Source organism: Megalopta genalis, chromosome 5, assembly GCF_051020955.1.
Source record: "Megalopta genalis isolate 19385.01 chromosome 5, iyMegGena1_principal, whole genome shotgun sequence".
Taxonomy (NCBI): domain Eukaryota; kingdom Metazoa; phylum Arthropoda; class Insecta; order Hymenoptera; family Halictidae; genus Megalopta; species Megalopta genalis.
This window is the reverse complement of record NC_135017.1, coordinates 22448626-22472113: the sequence shown is the minus strand read 5'-3', so window position 1 is coordinate 22472113 and position 23488 is coordinate 22448626. Positions and strand designations below refer to the sequence as shown.

At 46.8% G+C, this 23488-nt stretch overlaps 2 protein-coding genes across 2 annotated transcripts in view; both read left to right on the top strand.

Annotated features, from left to right (window-relative positions):
* LOC117219807 (uncharacterized) overlaps positions 1–2255 on the top strand; it is a 174210-nt gene extending 171955 nt beyond the window's left edge. Inside the window, exon 3 of the mRNA XM_033469254.2 lies at positions 344–2255. Within this exon, the coding sequence (XP_033325145.2) occupies positions 344–846 (503 nt within the window). The 3' untranslated portion in view covers positions 847–2255. The remainder of the gene's footprint in view (positions 1–343) is intronic.
* Positions 2256–10050: 7795 nt separating this feature from the next.
* LOC117219802 (Sex combs reduced) overlaps positions 10051–23488 on the top strand; it is a 55014-nt gene continuing 41576 nt past the window's right edge. Inside the window, exon 1 of the mRNA XM_033469246.2 lies at positions 10051–13361. Within this exon, the coding sequence (XP_033325137.1) occupies positions 12542–13361 (820 nt within the window). The 5' untranslated portion in view covers positions 10051–12541. The remainder of the gene's footprint in view (positions 13362–23488) is intronic.

Below are 23488 nucleotides of genomic sequence, written 5' to 3'. Positions count from 1 at the left end.
GGGGTGTCAAACTCACGAGCTGCATGCGAAAAATAAAAATATTTGTTTCTATAAACATTCATTTTTTTTGCGGCCCACCTAATGTTAAGCATTGTTTATTTGGGTCAAGTTAGCTTTTGAGTTTGACACCCCTGCTTTAGACAATTAAGGAATTTATGACTTATTTGGTTGGACTTCCGAACCCGGTAGACAGGTAGTGACATAACCTTTTCTTTTTTCTTTTCTTTTTTATTTAACGTGCAGGAAATCTGCACGCTAGACACCCCCAGACATGACGTTGACATAACCCGGTAGACATTTCTAGACTCGTTGTAATTGCAAACGAATGCTTCCATTGTTTCAGGCGAGGCGACCGGAACCGGCAACAAACGGACCAGGCAGACTTACACCCGGTTCCAAACTTTGGAGCTGGAAAAAGAATTCCACTATAATCGGTACCTGACTAGGAAACGCCGAGTCGAGATCGCTGAGGCCCTGTGCCTATCCGAACGCCAGATAAAGATCTGGTTCCAAAATCGTCGTATGAAGGCGAAAAAAGACGCGAAATTAAGGTACAATGAAATGGCCGACAACGAAGAACCTTCGTCACCTAATCAAAATGGCACGCTGGCCGATGGCCATTTTGCCAACGGGACGACGCCCGCTCTGGCAACAACAACGATACAGATAGGTCAGCCATCAATGATCCAACATGATGCAACTTCCAATTTACAAAATTATCAGCGCTTTCCGGAAGCATACTCTCCTTACAATCAACTCCCGCTTATGTACAACATCCAGGCTTACTATCCGAAACCGAGCTACATAAGCGAGTTATTTAAAGTCGAGCCTCGTGAAAATTCTTAAAGAGACTATTATTTTGATTCATTGTTCGTCTTAATTTCGATGTAAATAGCGGACCAAGGTCGATCGCGAAAGACTGATTAGTGTAGGGGCGGCTGTATTTTCAGGATTAATGACTAAACAAGGAATCCTCATGCAAAGTGAAAATCGCTTGCATTGATTAATTTATTGAGACAGCACTAATTCAACGTTGCACAAAGATTTGTCGATAATTACTTTTATTGGTATTGACAAATCGTGAAAGATACGATAGTATAAATTAATTTTTCTAAATTTCTCGATACCGTGATTTGATAACTTATATTTTGATACGCATATTTGACTTTATCATAAGCGCATAAAGATTCAGGCTATGCCTAATGGCGTAGATTCATTAACGGAAGAACAAATAGTACGGCTGATATATTAAAATCGGAAAGAGCAGTTTAGAGTCGCGGTATCTCTCCAGCGTCTGTCAGACAAGGGAAATCGTTACAACTTAATTTGATGACTCCAAAGATATCTCACAACATTCCCAGAACATAATTGTGCTGTATGGGTCACGCAACGTGATTACGGAGATCAGTGCGGTCTGATAAATCCCGCGAATCATACATTTACAGGATTAGATAGAGGCTTCCACCATATATAATAATATCAATTATTAATTTTCTGATTTCGCGGCGGAATCTGTTTTTTGTAGCTATCGGCTCTGATCTGCTTCGGAAACATCGTAAAATTGGAATGTAGACGAGCATTCGCGTTCTGATAATTAGGACGGTAAATTTAAACACCAAGGATCTTATGGGAATAGGGATCTTAGTAGGGGCGTTCGAGCGAGGACAGTTACAATGAGGGAATGCTGTACCCTCGAAGAAGTACGAATTGTTGCTCGATGCTCAGACGATCCCGGATTATGTGTAATTAGCACGCCGGAGTCGTTATCTCTTGCAAACCTCTCGGAAACAATGATTGACCACTTTGCCTTCGAATGAAAATTACCAACCGTAATTCATCACTCGATAATAAATTAATAACCCATAAATTAGCTGACGGTTGGTAAGAATGATTGTAAATTTGACGTGATTCTATAAAAATGACAAGACTGAATTTACTCAGGGCTTTCGCCATTTTATTGGGTTGTTTGGAAAGTTGTTTCGTTTTCCGTAAAGATTTCACTTCATTCAGTATTCTTCCAAATGTAAAACAATAAGATTTCAAAGCTACCGAAAAAAAGAAAAAGAATGTCGAGGAGTTTGCTTTTACTCCCAACATTAAAAAAATCATCTTTCATTTTCACGCGAAAGAACGAAACAACTTTCCGAACGACCCAATATATTCGAATTAAGGTATGTACCGTATCTTTTTCTATGTAACAGTCTTCATAGTTTTAATGTTCAATTAAAAATAAAAGAACGGTCATTTTTCATGTACACGATTGGTTTAGCATTCAAATAGATTTTGATCACAGGACAAAAAGTTAATCAAAAAAAAGCAGCGATATTAATTCGATTCGGTTGAAATCGGCCTCGAAAATCGGGCTTCGACGCGGCGCCAGATTTTCCGAAATCGTCGAAATCGAAGAAACCGTATCCGCCGCTAAAGGCGTAACGAAAGCGGAAGCGGCTCTAGCTGAGTCAGCGTCGTCATTAATCAGCTCGAAAGTATGAATTTTGGCGCGTCAAAATATTTTCAAGATGACGTTAGCAAGCAATCGAGCCGCGGAGAGGAGTGGCCGAAACGCGAGCCGTACGAGAGCCAAGCGGAAACCTGCGCGGCCAAACGCCGAGCGGAACGTCGGCGTGAACGGCCGCGCTTTCGGTATACCTGAGAGCTACAGGATGCTCGGTTGTTTCGCTGGTCCGGCCATAAATCATAGTGGTTGCAGGGTCAGCTGGCCCGATCTTGCCCCGAACGGCATCCTCTCTCCTCACGATCCACCGTAAAGGTCGAACTTTGTCGTGCTCTCCGCAATTCCCTTCTCTCGGATCCCTTATCGATCGACTTATACACCTAGATCCATCGTCAACCTTTTGTCTTGCGAGTTTTACAACATTGAATCTTCCGGAGATTGTTTAATACCTGTGTGGGCTTCGTCGGATGGGAAAGTATCAAGGTTTACCTGGAAACAAACATTTTCGCCTAGAAATGTACAAAACGATCATGCCCTGATCTTCGATCCAGTCGTTTCTAATGATTTCGTTTACTTATCCGAAAATTTCAGAAGTCGCAAAGAAATTATTGGAAACCCCTGAATGTGTTAAAATATTAAAAGCAGACAAAGTTCCCCATTTTCTATGGACAAAATCAAAGACGCCTGATCTAGAGCTCGAAGTCTCTCCGCTTAGTTTTAATTCAATATTAATATATTAATTCATAATTAGGCTGTGAATTATGGAATTATGAGAAAAATGCGTGCAACTCTAATTTGAATCAGCAGAAAGGTTAGAGACATTTAATTCCATCGATATCTATAATAATCAAGCACAGAATGAAATATATATATTATATATATATCATTCCTGTTTTCGCAACACGTGCAACAACCCTACACTTTGCATAAATATCCGCAGATATTTTGTTTTTATAAGAATTGCTCCAGAACTTATGCTCGAATTAAGAAATTAGTTTAATTTAATTATTAATATATAAAAGTTAAATTATTTAGTTATTAATATATAAAAGTTTCACAAGAAGGTAATATTTCTAATTAAAAACAGGAAGGTAGCACGAAACTGTGGCTGGTAGTTTAGCGCGAGCCGAGTAGGGTGGCTTCAAAGGGAGTTGAAAAGTTAAGGGATGTCGAGGAGTAGGGATCGTTCGGCAGCTGCGCCGTTCACACCGAACAAGATGGCCGAAAACGCTCCACTTGCGTGCAGAAGCGTCCTTACGGTTTCTTTTTGACGAACAAATATTTAAGTATAATTCGCGGTGGTCTGTCTTCGCTCAGTTTCCATTTTAATGGTGGAACTTGCGTCGTCGAGTACGATTGTCCTGTGTTCGTTAACTTGAGGCTTGAAAACACGAAGTGCGTGGTTTGTTCAAAGACATTGGATCATATCGACCATTCTTGTGTAAACTTGTGTTCTATATTTAAGGCTCATCTTAACCAGTAATTATAAAACCAGTAATAATTTAATTCTTAAGGTATTTTTATATCAACTTCTGCGCGCGGCATTCTCACTTGCAACCATTTCTTTGCGCGCGGACAGTGCAGAATGTTCCTAACTAGATTGCAAAGCGTTGTAAGCAAATGCTCCTAAGATTGCAAATCTTAAAAAAGAGTGATGAAGGAAGTTTTCATACATAACTTTTTTAATAATAATAATTATAATAATAAGTTATAATTAAATTATCATAGTGCACGCGAACAGTGCAATATGTTTTTGCTAGATTGTAAAGCGTTGCAAATCATTTCTCTAAGATCGTAGATTTTTATAAAAAGTGATAAAAGAAAGTTACTATATAGTTGGTACATTGTAATATATTATTATTAAACTAATAATAATATACTATAATGTACTAATTATATATATACATAATATAATATTAATATAATTAAATTAATTATTATACAATTATCTTAGTTTTAGTTGTAATACTATTTTAGTTATTAAAAATATAGATTCATTAATATATATAAACCAATATGTATTCAAAAAGCGTTAACTGTTCCTTCAATTCAATTTACAACACAGTGTCCAACGATATATATTCTTCAAACATTTAATCGTCCACCGAAATCCGCTTTCTGTAAATTCATAAAAATCGCCACGAATTGTTCCCGTCGTTCTTGTAAAAATAATAATTGCTATTCGGCAAACGCCGTCTGTAATCACTCTCGCACCCTTCTAAATGAATTCAGGACTCCCACGAAGGGCCGACACGATTCCAAGCCAGCGAAATCGGTTGCAAACGGGGCCGCTAAATCGCGAATCGTGTCGCCGTTATCGGCCGATCGCTGGCCATCAATGGCGATCGATAAAACATTTTAATGGGAGCGGCGAGACTCCGTCTGCCGAGCGGATACCTTCTGCTTCATAGCTGCTTTAACACTTTACCTACCGGAAACCTATTAATCGAACTTTTAATCACTATGATGTACGTGAAAGCAGTTCATTAATTTTTCTCCGAACAACCCCGATCGAAAACACTGAATTATTTTAAAATAAGTTTTTATTCTTGACAGAATTTTATTTCACAAAAAAACGATTAACAATCAACCCTTTGCAGTTATGGTACTTTCTGTGTTAACAATTTTTGTTTAATAAAATCTGTATCAATACAATTCTCTGTCATATTTAAGCAGACTAATCATCTCGAAAACGTTCTAACATTTTATATTTTCTTTAAAACGTTACTGCTTTGTCAATAAATACGTCCGCGTTTTTCGTAGAGAATATTGTAAAAGTGCAAAGGGTTATACCATTAAATATTAGATCATTAGATATGAAATACATATTTTACTCTTCTTATTATTTATTATAAAATTATTCTAATGTTATTATAAAATTATGCATTTCATACTTATTAAATCTAGCGTCGACAACCTTCTTCGGCTGCTGGTCATAATGAACCAAAATTAATTATCATAAAACTATGAAGATGGAGCTTCAGGTAAGTGGCATTTTAATTTTAAATCCAGTCTTCTTGCGAATAATGAGATAAATCGTATTAAGAAACTAATCACAGTACGCTTTTGGACTTTGAACGTAAAAACACAGAATTCTAATTCCAATGATTATAAAATCAAATATAATTATCAAATTGTCGAATGGATCAGTCGATGATCATAGGTTGCCGACGCCCGCTCACGATCCTAATCGACCTGAATTAATTTATGAAACAGTGTCAACGTGTTGAGACGTCGCGGATCGTTGATCTTCGGTTTTTCGAGGGCCGACAAGTCGTCGCCGCTAGGAAAAGTGTTAAATATAGATCGGCGCGCGCTTTCTTATGCAAACACCGGGGATCTATGGTGGCGGAGATGTGCCATTTGCGAAATGGTCATGGACTCGCTCGGGCCAGCGCGAGCGGTGGGGGACACGGAGAGAAAGAGAGAGAGAGAGAGAGAGAGGAAAAACGGGGGCCGAGAAAAGGTTTGTATGGCAGTGTATAGGTAAACCTACATTGCCGAGCGCAACCCTGGGACGAACGCCGGCAGCGAGAGTGAACCTTCGGTTTCTAGGGGTTGGACGGAGAGGGCGAGGGTCGATATTGTGCTTGACAGATAGTTTCCCATAGCTCCGGCAATCCATCATGGCCGGCACGCGGATACGTATTGGTTTTTCTGCAACGCGTCTTAGCTGTGAACCTCGAATTGAATATATTTTTTTCTCCTCTCTCTCTCTCGACGGCCTGTCCGGGTAACCCGCGCGGAATTTATCAGCCCTCTGTTTATACTTTTCCCTTTTTCTTGAGGGGCGAGTTGCTCGTGGACGGGTCCAGGATTCGATGGGGATGGATATCGTCTTGGCGCAATCATGGAAATTCGCGGGTGCTGGTTGGTAATTGGAATAAACAGGCTGCACGATTTTTCGCAGAAAAATTCGTATTTTTTTCAGGGGAAATTGAGAAAGTCGTTGCGAGCGAGATTTATTTTCATTGTTATTTATTGAATACGCTCGTCTTTGTTCATCCACTTCATTTGTTGAATACACAGTTGTACGGATTCGAATAAAACAATTAGAATGCGCATAAATCATTGAATGATTATTTAACACACTGCCTAAATGTTAGTTTAAAGCGTAGTAATTATTATCGAATATTTATTTAAGGAAATGTATCTAAACGTTCTAGTAAAGGACAGAAATTTCACTGAAATTAGAAACATAAAGAAAGACATTAAAATGTCCAAAAGATGGAAATTAAGTTTAATAGTTTAATAGTTTAATGGATTAACCATTAGAGCGAAGTGTCCACGCAGATGCCATTTGTCGCGGATAATTCGCATAAAACCGTGATACATATCGATCCCGCTAGCACATCCGATGGTGGTACAGCACGCAGATCGATGACGCAATGATTCTCGGCGTAAGTTTAGGAGGCAGAGGTTTAATGTAGATCTTGTCGCGGTTGTGCCTGTCATGGTGCTCATATGTTAACACACCCGTGGACCGTTCCGCGTCTATGGAGAACCAAGATCGAATAGATCCAGGGTTTTGCTTTCTTTTCGCTGTTAATAGACCCGGGGCTTAGAGTCTCTTGTACTCTAATAAAGAAGATTGAGCTGGACGACGTTCAGCACGAGTCCTCGAATATTTCTCCTCTGAATCGATGGGCACAGATAGCACCGTGTATTCGAAAATATTCGCTTTGAAGCTAGTCGACCATTCTGCCACTGGAAATTAACACTTTCAAAGATTTCTACGTGAATCAATTACACCAGTCACTAAAAATATTCCGAATTTACAATCAGAATTTTAATTAATCTCACGTAACCACGACATTGATTCTTATCTTGGTTTTGAGATTCATTTTTATATTCATTTCATATTCGAACAAGCTGAATGTTAATTAGGATTTTTACAATACAGAATAAATTTCAATTAATTTCTAGTTTCAGTTTTATCCAAAATTTGATACTGTGGGAATATCAGGGGGTGGATATTCGGCCCCAAACTTATTAAAAAGGAAACAGTTGTGTGATCACTAAACAATTTTATACGAAAATAGAAATATCCAGATACGATATAAAAATTACTGTAAATCTGCTAGATATTATAGAATCGCCGTAGACATAAGGGTAGAACGTTTTTACTGTTGTTAGTTATTAGCTGAGCGAATCAGTCGGTGAAAAAATTAGTACGAATCACTGCAAACGATGTTGATTAGCTGACCTACGCCAACCAGGCCTGCAGCCATTTTTCCAAGCACATTCGCTTAAACCTCTTGAACCCCATTTTCAAGCATCCCCGTTTGCTTCCCCTCGGGGCGCAGCGACTACTTATAAATCTCTCAATTTCACCCTAGCCCGGGAGTGATACAAATACGTCTGAACGGTAATTCGCAGCCAGTTAAAACCCGGTATCAACCGCAATAATCACTTCCCCTGGCTCCGGTCGCGGTCCGACGACCCGTTGGATTATGGGGGTGCGGGGAGCCAACCGGAGGGACGAAGAGGACTCTTCGGAGAGAGAATGGCATAACAGATACACGTGTCCTGGCGGCTCTGCTTTGCGACACGTGATTCATGGGGGTCCCGATACGTTTTTTACACCTGCGACGGCTTTATTAGAATTTCTAATGGGACGGGACAGCGGGCAACAGAGGGAGGAAGGAGGGAGAGACAGAGGGAGGAAGAGAAAAAGAGAGAGAGAGTAGAGACAGCGAAGAGTGACACGCGAGCCGATGCTCCACCGTCAGGCCCCGAAATGCAACGACCCTGCCCGACTTCTTCAGGGTCCCTTCGATGCCGTTGGCTTTCATTACGTCAGGCTTGAAATACATCGGCTTGCTGACGTGATGACTTCGTTTGTACAAAAGGTAGCGAGACCTTGAAGAACACATACTTTGTACAATTTTGATTAACATGTTAACCCCTTAACGTACCATTTTCTTCGCTGTTACTGCGATTCGAAATTTTTCGATCGTAATAATCATTTAGAAGGGAAAGAAAATTGATGTTTATCGTGTGCGTAAATTTACTCGAATGCTTAAATATTGATCGCAAGAGATTAGAATTTTATTCAAGTTTTGAAGGACAAAATAACGTGTGTGCTAAATAAGTTATTTAAGTCGTACTCGTCAAACAAAAAAAATACAGCAAGGGGTTAAACTTTACATTTCTTTAATAGTATAATTTCGTATAATTTCACACGTATAACTTCACGAAGTTTCACCCACAAATGACAAGAATTTTGTCAACATTGCTCCAGAGTTATACACGCCCTATCCAAATTCTAATCTCTAGAGCAATTAATTAAAATCATTAGCTATTTACACTAGATTCGATAGGAGGATCTGCGTCGACAACGAAGAAGTGTATTCAAATATAAAAGAAAATTAACAAGGCCCCGCGGTTGACCAAATTCTCAACAATAGTACTCCTAAATCAGTGTCCTTGCTCCCTAATGATCCACAGTTAGTATCCAAAGGACCAAGAACGAGGGTTCTACCGCAGCTCTATTAGCTCCATTCTCATCCCTGAAGAAGCCCCTCGAAGCCCCCAACTCGACTTTAAATCATCCAGATCCAGGTACCCCGAAAACATACAAATCAACCCCGTAAAAGAAAACATTGTCATCCCCGACGTTGTAACAGCTAAATGAAAATCGAGTCGGAAGTGGGCCGAAATCAGTGCGGGAGGGAAGAACAAAAGTGAGTCTCCGATGACGGATTCGCGTGCGTTCAGGCGATGATCGCGTTTCCAGCGAGTCGTCGATGTTTTGCGGGCAGGATGAACCGTGTCCGATCTGCGATCATCTTGCCTCTCGCACAGCGGCCGGTCTCTCTCGGCCTCCTTAAGTGCGCGCGCGCGCGCGAGCGCACTCTGAGGGCACGCCGCGGTGCGACGAGGAAAGAGAGGCCTAGGAAGGATGGTAGGTGTAGGACAAATACCGGGCTCCGAAGTGGCGAATACCGAATCAGAGGTGGTGGGGAGTGCACGAGCGCGCGACCGCGAGAGAACTTAAAGTGGAAGAGATAGCCGGTTCCGTTTCTGAGTGGTGGGGGCGGCTCGGCCGGCTGGTGGGGGGACAGGGGCGAAGGGGTGGGGCGGTCGGGGGCGGGCGCGCGCGACAATTCAACAGGAACGGCCGAGCTCGCCACATCTGGCGTGCGAGTGGCAGAGTCTCTCGCTTTATTCCACGGAATCGAGTCTTCCTCCCACGCGGAACATCGAAAATTCTAGCGTACAAAGCGCGGCGAGACCTAGCCCAGACGCCGGATGAGAAATGATTCGAGGCCGGCTAGGAAAATGAAAACAGGTTTCCGCGAAAGGTGCCTCGTAGGAAGGAGAAAAGTGGCCGTACGCGGGAGAGGCGCAAGGCGGAGGGACCCGCGACGTCGCGGCGTCGCGGGATCGCGGGAAGTATGCGTGCAAAACGCGAGTAGGCCACGGTGCTTGTTATCCGCGAGAGGCAAGGAGAGCTCCGCCTCCTCGGCCGTCCCCTTCGCTCCGGAACCCCACCGACACGTCGCCACCCCGCGGTGCCCCCCGTTTGACCAACTGGCTGCTACGTCACACATGCTTCTGCTCGCCTTGGAGCCGCCAACTCCGAAGGCTCTCCTCTCAGTCGGCTCAGTTGAGTTACGAGTTGCGTCCGGGTTCGCCGTACGTGCGATAACGGGGGCGTCAATCGGGCCGCGCGATTGGGAGAGAAGAGAGGATTCCTAGCCTCTCGTGCACACGTGTCACTCTCGCTCCCTCCTGCCGTTTGCTTCGCCGTCGAAGGTCTCTGTCGCTCCTTCCCCGAACACAGAGAGAGCGGCCCGTCCCTCCGATTCGGCTCTGGGCAACAGGTTTGAATTTATGGGACAATAAAGAGTGCCGGTGCGTAGTGCGCGCGTGTTTCCCTCTCGCTCGCTCGCATTCCAGCTTTTTCTTCCACGCGGAACACGCGTTCCGTCGACGGAGAGGAGACAGCGAGCGCCGTGCCGGACTATCAAACTCTCATAAAACTGTCAGCCGCGGCCGGCCGGCCGGCTGACTTATGCGCGACCCTTCTTGGTAGCGCGGCTTCCGACTCGCACGCAGATCTACGACCGTTCCCCCGTTCAAGGTCCGGGCTAGGTCCGCGATGCGTCCGGAAGTGGGCCCAGTGTTCTCCGTAGATCCCCGCGGTCCGTGATCCAACGACGCGAACGCGGTCCATCGACGTGCTCGTTCTTCCGACGTTCTTTCGACGAACTGTGTACCGCGTGCACAAGGCCACCAACGTCACCAGGGTGTCCCGAGACCGATCGTCCGCGGTGTATCGAGCGCCGATCGAGAGGATCGAGAATCTCGGGGAACCACCTCTTCCTTCCTCGTTTCGTCGGCACGAGGGTGTACGCGGAAGGGGGCGCGTGCGCGCGTTGCCCCCTCGAGAGACGGCAAGCGGAAGACTACTTCTCGGTGACGTTCCGGCCAGAAGATTGCTCAGAAGAGAGGAGAGGAGAGGAGCGGCGAAAGAGCGCGATAAAGCGCGAGAGAGAGAAAGAAAGAGAGAGAGGGCTAGAGAGAGAGAGAAATACCCTCGCCCCACCATAGAGACCTCGGGGCTCCCGAATATCTCTCCATTAGCCCCCCTGACGGTGCTATCCCCTCTCTGTGACCCCTCGGATATCCCGTCTCGCTTGCACACCCCTCTCGTCGGCTCTTGTCACGTCGGGTAGCAGCGAGGCAACACCACCACACGAGCAAGCAACCGCGGCAGCGCCAGCAGCAGCAGCAGCAGCAGCACTAGCATCACCATCACCATCACCAACAGCGGCAGCAGCCACAGCAGCAGCACCAGCAGCCGGAGAACCGACGGAGACGCACGGCGAGGAACGGGGTTGAAGAATCCTACGCCGCGGCGGAGAGACCAATCAAGGTTTGACGAACGACGGGGATTGGTCGAGGCGCTCTCCTCTGACACGCAGAGAGCGCGGGCACGTGACAAGCTACCGCACACACCGGGGCCTCCGTTGGATCGCGGCGAGGCCTTCAGTACGATACCAACCACCCTCCGCGCACGCAACAGGAACGGTGAACGGTGAACGCCGAGGCCGCGGCAATACGTTTCACCCCCCTGATGCGGTGATATCGGTCTCGCCACCCGGGATAACGAGGGATATAGCGTGGAACAGCGGATATCCCAGTCCCGTTTTCACGAGGCCCGGCGTCGTCTCGAAGATCCTCGGATCCGGCAGACAGTTCTCGCGGCTCGGTCCCGCTTCTCGCGATCCGCGTGCCCAGGATCCTCTCTCGGGTCCAGCGGGAGGACACAAGTTCGGCTTCTGGTAACCGGTCGGTTGTTTCGTCAGTTTGGTCGCGCGTCGGTCACGGGTTCCGGGTGGACGAATAAATCATCGTGGAACGAAGAGGAGAGGGAAGAAGAACTGTGTGCGCCACACAACGGGGTCTCGTCTTCAATGGGGCGGCCCGATAAGCCGGCTGTTACGCGCTACTGCACGCTGCCGGCCGCGAGTTCTCCGTAGGTAATTGCGGCTCGTGAGGTCGTAAAGAAGCAGAAGACAGTTTTATAGCCCAGGCCCACGTGGCCCTCGTAAACTCGGCTCGGCATCGTCGGACTCTTCGCTCCGGCCTCTGCCCAGCGCCGTTTTGTTCGACCCCCTCGTTCATTATCGAGTCGTTTAGGGACGTGTTTATCCGCGTGTAACCGTCCGCGATAGAAGGTGCGAACGGGTTTCCTCGCCGCCTACTCAAACAAAGAGACAGAAAGAGAAAGAAAGAAAGAGATAGATAGAGGGAGAGGGAGAGAAAGAAAGATAGATAGGGTCTGGTGACCAGAGAGGTCCGTGTCCTCTTTTTTTCCGTCAGTGCTACCAGAGAGTGTGACATGCCACCGTTGCCGCGAGGCCGCAGGATGATGCTACGACAGGATGACGCTACGATCTAGTACTTAACGAAGAACCGAAAGTGCGCGCGATAAGATCGTCTCCTGGAAGAACGGCCGAGGGGGACCGTGGACAGAGAAGCGAGAGAGGTGAAGGTGTTGTTCTCCGTGAATGTCGAGCCGTGCACGTGCGGGGACCGGTATCGGTATAGAGTGAGGGTCGTTCAGAGCGAGCCATGAGTTCCTATCAGTTCGTCAACTCGCTGGCGTCGTGCTACGCGGGCCAGCAGCCGCAGCAGCAGCCGCGAACCACCGCGAACTCACCTGGCGAACCGATGCAGGCCGCGTCGCCGGCGGGCGGCGACTATTACAACCCTAACGCCGCGGCAACCAGCTACCCGACGCCCTGCTACTCGCCCCAGCAGCACTATCCTCAGCACCCTTACGCGACGCCGGCGTCCGGGATGCAGCACACGGCGCCTACAGGGATGATCGACTACACGCAGTTGCAGCCGCAGCCGAGGCTCAGTGCGACCACCACTTCCCAACAGCATGGCCTGCACGCGCAACAACAATCCCAGCACCATCCACAGCCCCATCATCCCCAACAGCAGATCCACCAGGACCCGACGACGCCGCTCCTGCAGGCCGCGTCCGCGCCATCGGCGCCCTCCACGTCCAGCTGCAAGTACGCCGACTCCACGTCCTCCACCAGCGTCGCATCGCCGCAGGATCTGACCACGTCCACCTCCAGGAACAGTCCCACGCCTCTGGTCGCCCCCGGCACCAGCAAGGCCGCCTCCGGGCTCACCTCGCCCCCAGGAAGCTCCTCGAGGTCCTCGGTCGCGGCGACCGCGGCCTCGCCGCCCAGCGGAAGCTCCAGACCGGGCCCCGAGGGAACTTCCACCCTGACCACCGCGTCCTCCGCCTCCTCGCCGGCCTCCTCGACCTCCAGCACCTCCAGCACCGGCAACAACTCGTCGAACAAGTCCAACGCCACCGGTAGCAATCCGCCGCAGATTTACCCGTGGATGAAGAGGGTGCACATCGGCCAAAGTAAGTCGATTTCTTTTATCTCTGTCTACCTTCTACGTCTTCGTCCTTTTCGTCGTCGTCGTCGTCTTCTCTTCTTCCTTCTTCTTCTTCTTCTTCTTCTTCGGCGGCGGCGGCGGCGGGCTCTTCTGCTGAGCCCGCGAGATCGCGTTTAATTGAGGGTTGCCGCGTGGATAGGCTGGCCGAGGTCGTTCAACGACCGCCAGGATTCGATTGGAAAGCAGTTCTTGCGGTCGACACAGACACGTGGAATTTCGATGGGGTTTCGGTGCGTGTCCCGGCTGATTGCTGCGGACTTTTCGCCTGGTTGCAGATTGCGTTGCCGGAAGGTCGATATTATATTGCTCGGGTGTTTGTTGATTTAAAACGGGATTGGTACTTTGTATTCCTGCAGCGTTCGTGTCTTCGCGACGTACGATTTGTTTCCTCGACTTCTCGAAGTCCGGCTGCTCAACTCGCGGATAAAAGATCAATGACACGCGGTTCAATAATGACAGTTGAATAATAGGGAGCTGAGGTAAATGTTGAACGAAGGTCAGCCTCCGAGAATTATTCCCACTGAAAAGCGTGTTTACTTTGAACGCACATTTTTCAAACTAGCTCCCCGCGACTCGCGTTTTACGTCACGAGAATCCACTCGAAAAACCCTCCGCTCGGTCACTTCAGAGAACCATCGACAAGCAAATTCCCAGTGATCGACGCAAGAGCGTCTACAAAATGGCGCGGCAGATCCTCGTTCGTGTTTCCGGCTCGACGCTCGTTGCATCCTGCGAGCGTAATATTGCATAAAGGAATGAATTCACAATGCGGCAGTCGCAGTCGGTTTGCCTCGGTTTGCCTCCCACGACGCGTACACGTGTTCCCCTTGGTCGCCGATCGCCGCCGAAAAAAAAAGTTCGGATTTCCGAGGACCCGGAGCGAGCCGGGCCCGTTCTCGTGTTTCCTCCGTATGCGGAAAGTCCGCCGCAAGGTATGCCCCCGCGCGAGTCTCGAGTGAAAAAAAGAGCGGAAGAGAGAACCGTGAAATCGTAGAGCCCGGAGCCCGTAAATCCCGCGTCGGGCCCGGTCAGGCGCGGCCCGGCCCGGCCCGGCCCGATCGGTGATAAGTCATCATGGAAATGAACGAAAGAAATATCGTCGGCCTGGCCCGAAGTCTGCGGTGATTTGTAGATTGGCGCCGCGGAAATTTGTGCCAGTGTGTCATAACAGGAATGTGGAATCGCGGCGGTTAATAATCGCGATTACTTCTCGTCGGGCCCCGGTTCACGGGCCCGCTAAATCACCGCTGAAATATTAGCGGCGCGATTATAAGTTTCGATAACGATCCTCGGCTCGGCCCGTTCCGCGGACGACCGCGGATCTCTCGCGAGCGGATTTTCTGATTTTGATAGATCAATCGCGAGATGTACGCAGGAGGGTGGGGAGGGGATTCCGATCGAATCTCCGCCGGTGTTGATCGTTTTCGTCGTTTCCGCAGCCTCGGATAACAAATTGCACGGCGAACGAATTTCTCGGCGAACGGTTTCGAACAATTTGCGGCTCGGTTAGTCCGTGGCTCGTAAATGTTTCACGTTATCGCGGCGCGGCTGACGTCCAGGGACGAGAGCAAGAATAGCAGAAAAATAATCGATAGGACAGACCGCCTGCTGCTTGATAGCGGATGCCAATTACCGGAATATTGTGTTACCGTTCGGTTTCGATTGGGGGAACTTCGCGAAATTAGCCGGGCAATCCTCGTCGGCGCAGATCGCTGGGAAGTTTGCTCGCCGTGTAATTCTGGTTAGCGTGAACGTGATTTGGATTTCTATTTTTCGACGGCCGTCGATTCTAGGGCACTCGCGCGACAGACGAAAGCATGGACACGTTGAAACAAAACGTGAATCCGCTATCATACAAGATCTCTAAACTCAAACCTTCTTTAGCGTCATCGAAATCAAAACTCGCGCGATCAGGTCAGCCGCTGGTCGAATCAAAGGCACACGCGATCCTAGGTCCGGAAAGAAACCAAATCCCTGCTATTACAGGACCCATTCTGTTCAATAAACCTAGAGGAAGCGGAAGGAAGAGTTAAACTCCACTATTATAAAGGTCCCTAAACCCAAAGCTTCTTCAACATCCTAAGAATGAGAACACACGCGATCAAGTCACTGTAAATAAGCAGCTGCGACTTCAGACCCGCAGAAGTGCAAAATCGCTAACGAGTAATTACAGAACCCATTCGATTCATTATACCGATTCAGAAATCAAAAGAAGGATTAAAGGAATTCAAGGAATACCCTTAGACACGTGATCAAAAAATAACTAACTAACTAACTAACACAGAAGTCTTTAAAACCGGCCATTCCGTAACATCTTCAGGATCAAAACATACGCGAACAAGCAGCTGCCGTTCGGATGAAAGGCCCACGCGATCCCGGGTCCGAAGAAGTCCCGATTCCCGAACAAGCGATTACAAAAGCCATTAGATTCATTAAACCGACGGAGAAACGGGAGAAAGAGTTAAAAACCGAGATCGAATAGGCAATCGCGGCGAACGCCCACGCGCGGACGATGCAACTAATCCGTGGGCAGAGGTTACGCAAACGTGTGAGTCCCAACAAGTGGTCCCACGTGAAATCGGCTCGGCGATTCCCGGATAGCACGACGGGCTATAAAAATACGGAAACGAGAGGAGACAAATAGAGCGCGTCGCCTTTCGGCCGACGAAACGCGGTGGGAACGGCGCCGAAACGGAGCGAGAGAAAGAAAGCAGGAGAAAGAGAGAGTGAGAGAGAAAGAGAGAGAGAGAGATCGTGGAGAGGGAGCCGTGGACCAAGAGTAATTCAGCGGAGTCCAAGGGACTGGATTCACCTGCCCCCGTGGTTCAAAGGAGATAAGACAGCGAGCGCTGGTCGCGTTCACATTAGTCGCCCCGCGTGATTTACTGCGCGGCCAGTATGATTCAGTCAGCGGGGAATTTGACGAAGAATTAATGGTATTATGATATCGTGTGTAACTCTATGTATGTGCGCCCGGGCCATAAATCAGGCTGCATTGTAAGGCGCGGGGGGCCCTTTCCTTCGCGTTCCGTCCCTCTCCCTCCGTAGCGGCGCGGCCCGGTCCCTCTCCGTCACTCCCGGCCCTCTCCCAGGCCTCTCTCGGGCCTCTCCCGACCGAAGGCCGAACAGCCCCATTCGGCGGACCCTACCAAACGGACCACGAAAACCAAAACGCTCCTTTCCAGCCTCTCTTCTCTCTGTTCCTATCGCTCTCTCGGCTCACGCCTTCTCCTGCGAGGCTTCTTTACCCAGTTCCGTCGTGTTTCTACGGAACTGGATAGGATTACGGGTTTCCCGAACGGTAGCGCACGGTCCCTCACGTGGCCTGGGTCCCTCGAACATGGCGGCGGAACCCGAGAGGTCAACCGGTCCTGGAGATGCTTGGGGTCCCTTTTTACCGAGCAACGATACCGTTTCTGTAGCCCTTCATTGGCTGTGGGGTCTCTGGACTTTGACTTTGAAGGGACTGCAAGTTGGAGAGGAGTTCTGAGCCTGATAAGGGCCTAATCGGATCAAGGTTTTTGTTCGGGGACCTTTTGATTCGATGCTGGTCGTCAAAGTCCCGTAAATTCGAAGCTGATTAGTTTGTCATACAGGAACTGCAATCTTTCGTTAATTATGGGGATTTTAGGCTTTTGCGATTAGTTTTAGAGCTTGATAGGAGCCTGGTTGGACCCTAAAAGCCCTAAGGTTTTTGTTGAAGCACTTCTCGATCCACCAAAGCTGTAGTGATTTATTGAATTTATCTTTGTTTTTGAGACGATAGTACTGAACTTTGACTTTGGTGATTCTAGACCCTAGAGATGAGCTTAACATTGTCTTCGAGACCTGTTAGGATCCCCGACTTTGTTCAGCTACTATTCAGTCTATCAATATCCATGAAAGTCCCAGAATGAAGTAAATTATTCAATTATACAAGCTACGAGTAACAGCCTTTGTTTTAGAGACATTGATTCTTAACTTTTATTTTGGTGATTCTAGACCCTAGAGATGAGTTCCACATTGTCTTCGAGACCTGTTAGGATTCCTGACTTTGTTCGGCTACTATTCAGCCTATCAATGTCCATGCAAGTCCCAGAATGAAGCAATTTATTCAATTAAACATACCACGATTTACAACGTTTGTTTTAGACACGTTGATTCTTAATTTTGATTTTATAAGTTTGAAATGTTAGCGACAAGTTTAGGTTGTCTTCGAGTCCAATCAGGATCCCCGATTTTGCTCAGCTACCTCCGATTGCACCAGTGTCGATGCAAGTCCCACAAATTCGAAGCAATTTGTTCAAGTCTGATATTCTTGGATCAGGTTCTACTTGAGTCGCTTCTAATATCCGTCAGCTTGAAATTTCCGTGTTTCCTGGCGCGTTGGTGTGTCGCTTGATATTTTATCCCTCGAAAACTCTGCGCGTTCTTTTTATTTCTGTTAAATTTTCGTTCGCCTCGCACGCTTGCCACGCATTTATTTATGCATTTGCTTCGGACGTTGGGCTTCTCGGAACTCTCTCCGCGCTCGAATCTTCCTCTCTCACCCTTGCTCTTCTCTTTTCCCTGAAGTTCTACTTCCCGCCGAGTCTCTCGGAATTCCATAATACTTGTAAAAAGAAGAAGCATCGCCGAGAACCTGCCTAATGAGTCAGAGCATATTCGAGGATGCTGGGAATATTCGCGCAATCCTTGCGAAAGTCATCAAAATACTTTCTCCAAGTTCCTCTCGCAAAAAATTCAAGTCCCGGTCGATCGAACCTACAAACGATCGCGATCCTCTCCGACCGTCGAACTCGAAGACACTGCGAAATTCAATAAAAATTTAAGGACACATTTTTGAGCAACTTGCTCGCGAGAATAATCGAGATCTTCTGTCGAGCACAAAGCAGTCGCGGCGAGTCGGAGCTTGGCCGACGGAACGACAAGGTCTCGGCATCTCCGGGATCCAAATTTTTCGAGGACAACCACCATAGAGGTTCCTTCAGCAACCCCAAACGTTCATTGTATGTTTCCCCGAGGTGTAACGAAATAATTGCCCCGTTCGGCGAATCGCGGAGACGAGCGGCGCAAGGCTGGCCGTAAATCACGGACAGTTGCGCGAGATTCGTCTCGTCAAAGGGTTAATTGTATTCAGAGATCATTATGCTAGGTAATTTCTGACCTGGCCGTGTCTTCTCTAAACGATCCTGAAAGCGTGCACCCCGTCGTCTCGTTCCTTAGACAGCGAGATTCGGATTCGGCTCAGCTTGGCTTCGGATTTTGACAGTGATCCGGTCCAAGGTCGTCGTTCACGTTTTTAGATGCGTTTTGTCTGCACTTAATAATAACGCCACGCCCGGAACAAACTGCGCAACGTTTGCTTCAGGTTCCGATGCTGCTCGCAGCATCTATTGTAGCTGTTTCGTTGGGAAGAATTTAGCTTTCGTGCTTGCACAAAGTTGATTTCATTTTAGGAAGTCGAGACGCCGTTTTTTGCGAAGAGTTTCTGGTCATCGAATGTCTGCAATTAATAGCGGAGCGAAGTTTTAACTCGCCGTTGAATTGCCGTTGTAATTAATGAATGTATCAATGACAGCAAGAAACCTGTCCAATTAATTAATATCTACACGGCAATCTTCAAAATTACGAACGCATCGTGTTATTGAGAACCCGAGGAATTCCTTGAGGGAACAATTGCCAGGTTGCTGGTAATTGCGGGCATAATTGCCGATAACGAGGAGCATAATTACCGGGCAGGATTAAGTTCGGTGAACACGGGTCAATACAACTTTCACCGGAACACCGTAAAGTTTTTGTTGTCCGAACGCGATCCCCACCTATCGTGCAGTTTTATGCTTTTTTTTAAAATAATACTATAATTCCGTTGCGCATAAATGTCTCGGAAAAACATTAGCATCGAAATTTCAAGTTATGCTAATTAATTTCGCTCGAGACGATTGGAAAAGCAGCATTGACTCGCGTCGAAAATGCAAAAGAGATCCGTGCACCATAAATAATAACGAAAAATTAGCAATGCAGTTTCGAGCTGATACGTTTATCGGTTTTAGAAATATTAAAGGGGTCGCATTAGTTTGCATAGAAAATCGAGGATCGTTTCGCGAGAGAACCATCGTGAGAAACAGAACACGCGTGTCCGAATCGAGCGGGAAATAATTGATTCGTCGAGGATCGCGTTCAGAGACGCACAGTCTGCCGTCGCGACGCTTTCAAGCCATAAACGCGTCGCCTTACCGATGCGAGGAAACAAACATGCTCCCAGAAAATTTGGCGTTTCCGTGTCCGCGGACGAAGAAATGCCGATTATTTTAGTATTACCCAAGAATCCTCGGCATTATCGAGTAGAACAATTTAAAATTAGCCTCGCTTCGCTTAATAATACAAAAACTCGGTTAACTTGTAACTTAATCGCCTGGTCTCGGAGGAATACAGTTAAAAATCTACGATTCTGCTTGCTATCATTGGAAGTTCGAAGCAGGATCGAAGGATACGCTGAAACATTTATTCGATCGTTTTGGTTGCTCCGAAAATAATAGCAATCGCACAACTCTTTTATTGTTGGCAGAACTTTCAGAATATTGTGCTCTCGTTTTGAAGACATCAAGCTATGTTGGTGTGACGTTTCGTTCGTTATGTTCGTTCGAATTGTGCTGCTCTTATTTTGCGCTTTGATTCGACGGATCTTCGAATAGATTTTTTTTTTACTGTGCATCGCAGAAAAGATTTCGTCGCGAGCAATGATCCTTGAATATATCAGATCATGCTGACGTTTGTTCAGCCCGAAAAATGCAACAAAGTGTAAGCAATTTATTAACACGTCAAGCGCCGAATATCAACTCCAAAAAATGTTATATTATCAAAGTGATTTAATTGATGAAACCGAAACTAGAAAGTTAAAATTTAGCATAGAAAATATTAGTTGAACTATTTCGTATTTTAAAAACGGCAGTAACATTGAGGTCGTCCAATGTATTACAATAAAAATGAATTTTAAAACCTGGCTGAAAGTTACTATCGCGTGAAATGAATGATTAAAAAGCTAAGGTTCGTTACAGCATCGCTGGACTGCGGATCTTCCTGCGAAATAAAACGTTTCTGTATCGATTGCATCAAATAGGAATTAAGTGGAAGGTTTGCTTTTTCAATAATTTCAGTAACATGACAACAGCGTGTCAGTGCTCTTAAAATCTTCCGATAGCTTTCCTGCATCGAATTCCTTCTAATTTCTCCGATAAATGCGTAAAATCTGCAGAGCCTAACCATCGCAGTGTTTACTCTCGTTTCGAAATTCAGACAAGCAAATGCTCGATTCGCATAACGAATCGAAACGAGAACCACGAAAAGAGAAAACTCGTCGGAAAGAACTCGAGCATAATGCAGAGAATATGAACCGAAAGAATGAATTTTCACCTGGCCCTTGTCGGAAGTTCTCAAAAGGCGTTGGTTCAAATTACTGCGCTCGCTTTCTCGAATATTTCCCGGGTGCAAAAGCGTTTCCCCCAATTTCGGCGACTAAAGAGCTCGCCCGAAAATCGGCTTCGCACCCCCCCCCCCCCATAAGATCCGATCGGCGCGGCAAAAATGCAAATGCGCCGGTACAGAAAGAGAGAGCCGGCTCTCCAATCCGGGCCGAAATCTTTATTCGGGGCGTGTCGGCTGCGGAAAATCGGTCGGACGAGCGAATCGCCGGACGGCGTAGACCGCGTTAATGTCCGCGGATCACGCAGCATTAAGACGAGTGCGCGATTAAGATCGGCGGAAGGCGTGCCGGCGATTAGTATCGGCCGAAACGAGCCTCGCGAGGACCGGGCCGGATAATCGGGCCAATAACCGGCAAGCGATCGTGTTTTCCGTTCGATTTCCCGGCCGAAGTCGCCGGGCCTCGATGGGCGCCGATTATCGGGGAGAGAAAGTCGATCGGATTACGGCGTGGCCATCTTGCCTGGGCCGGGATCGAAGGCCCGCGATTCGGGAGGCAGGTTGTTTGCCACTCGGAAGATGGTTCCGCTCCTGGAACGAGTAATTACGGGCCGATCGGTTTCTCGTAAATAAGCGCGAACGTGTACGTGGCACGATTCACCTGGCAACCGGTTCCCTCGTTTCAGAGATTGGGACTGCTGCTTCTTTGACCTGCGCGAGGGGTAATTGAATCATTACCGTGCCCTGCGACGCTTTCGATCGCTGCAGCAATTGTTCGTTCGGTAGAAAAGCGTGACGGTGTATAGAGTCAGTAGATCGTTAAAGAATCCATAATTTAGTCGTTGAACGTGTATCGACTGTCAACAAAAGTATTTTTCTAATCAGTTATTACAACTTTCGTTAATGTTTCTTACAATAATGATTATATTTTATAATTATTTTATTTTCTATTAAATTGAATACAATTTAAATTATGATTTGGAAGAAAGAAATGGTGCTCGTATCAGGCATCTTTGACCGCTAGGCTCGAAAGATTTGCGATTGCAGCAATCGCGAAGGAGAAAGCTTGAGGACGCCTGATAGGCAGCTCGCAACGTGATCAAAGAGTTTCTTCGTCAAACTGGCGATCAAGTGCTAATGCACATAGAGGGTTTCATCATATGTAAATATAAAGCGCAAGGCGTATCAATCACGGGTAAATAATGGGAGAAGTTGGTCTTAATAACCGGTAGCGCAGGCTTACAGTAATTGCAAGTTTGATAAGCCAGTTTGAACGACGGAATCACGACGATAATGTCAGCAGTCGTTCAGAGGTGTTAATGAAGCCCGGCTATAATTATCTTTATGGAATTGTTTATCCTGCTGCGAAACTATTTACGCCCCTACGTTCGTTCGTTCACGGACCGCAGGCAGATCCGAAGATTTTCATTTCACAATTGGTCGATAATGAGGCAACGATTTTGTAATAAATCCCCGCACTGTTTGCCGGCCAATTGTTTTCAAGCGGCCGCGAGAGAGGCTCAAATTGTTCGGCACACAACCCGTGATCATCGGGGCATTTTAGCGCGATGATCAGCCGACCATTCTGCCCGCAGAATTGCGTGCTACTCCGCGGAATTGTACCTTCGTGGACCTTTGCACGTCCTTATTTATAGCGGAATGATTGACCCGTGATTATGGGCTGCGCGAGCGACCTTGTTGAATGGTCGACAACGCATCCTGTCGAAACACGCCGAACAATTCTCTTCGCTCTAATGGCGCCCCATAATGCAATGCTAAAAATAAACTCTACGAGTACGAGACACACGGATCCATATTACTTTATCGGAACAGCATTTTAATTCGTGCTGCGGGAACCTTCAATTAAGCCATTGCTAGATTGCGGATCTTTGCGCAAAATAAAAGCTGCTGGAAACTGCAGCCGAACACTAATTTCTTTCTCTCCCTAATCATGTTTATATAAACTCGCGTACTTCCGACTCGTATATTCTTTTAGATTGCACGTAATTATTGTAATAAAAACTCTGCCGTTTAACGAATATAATTCGATCGCGGATATATTATGCATTTACGATAAAAATTAATAGAGTGATGAGTTCGTCTGTTAGAAGAATTTAACAGTTCGATTATATTATTTGTATCTCGTTAAAATGGTACGAGGCAGGAACAAATATGTCAGTCCTTGCTTTTTGCGGATCAATGCATAAAATTTGTATTTTCCGCAAGGATCCGCGATTATAACAGCTTGTTAAAATAGTGTTGAGAGACGCGCAGAGAATTTTTGGTCTCTCTTTGGAAAGACTGATTTGTTAAGAACGATCGGAAGGGAAGAATAGTTGGGATTCGAAACAGGAATAGATGTTTAAGGAGAAAATCGTGTTTCATGAAGAAGAAAACAGAGAAAGTCACCGGAATGGATTAAAAACCAGCCGGTAGGCCCGCGAAGGCTTGCTTGAAAGCGGTCGGACCCGGATGCGCCTCTTTCCACGCCATTTTCTATCGTTTCTGTTTCGTCGACGGAACGTCTTCCTCGAAGGCTGGCCGATCAACTTTCTATATGCAAACACGCAGCGTTATGAAAAACAAGCTGTCGTTTCTTTCCTCATTTTTTTTGTTTGCAAAATTTATGGTCTCGAAAAAATATCGGTACTCGTCGAAGATTTATCGGACGCGAACGAAAGAAGATAATAT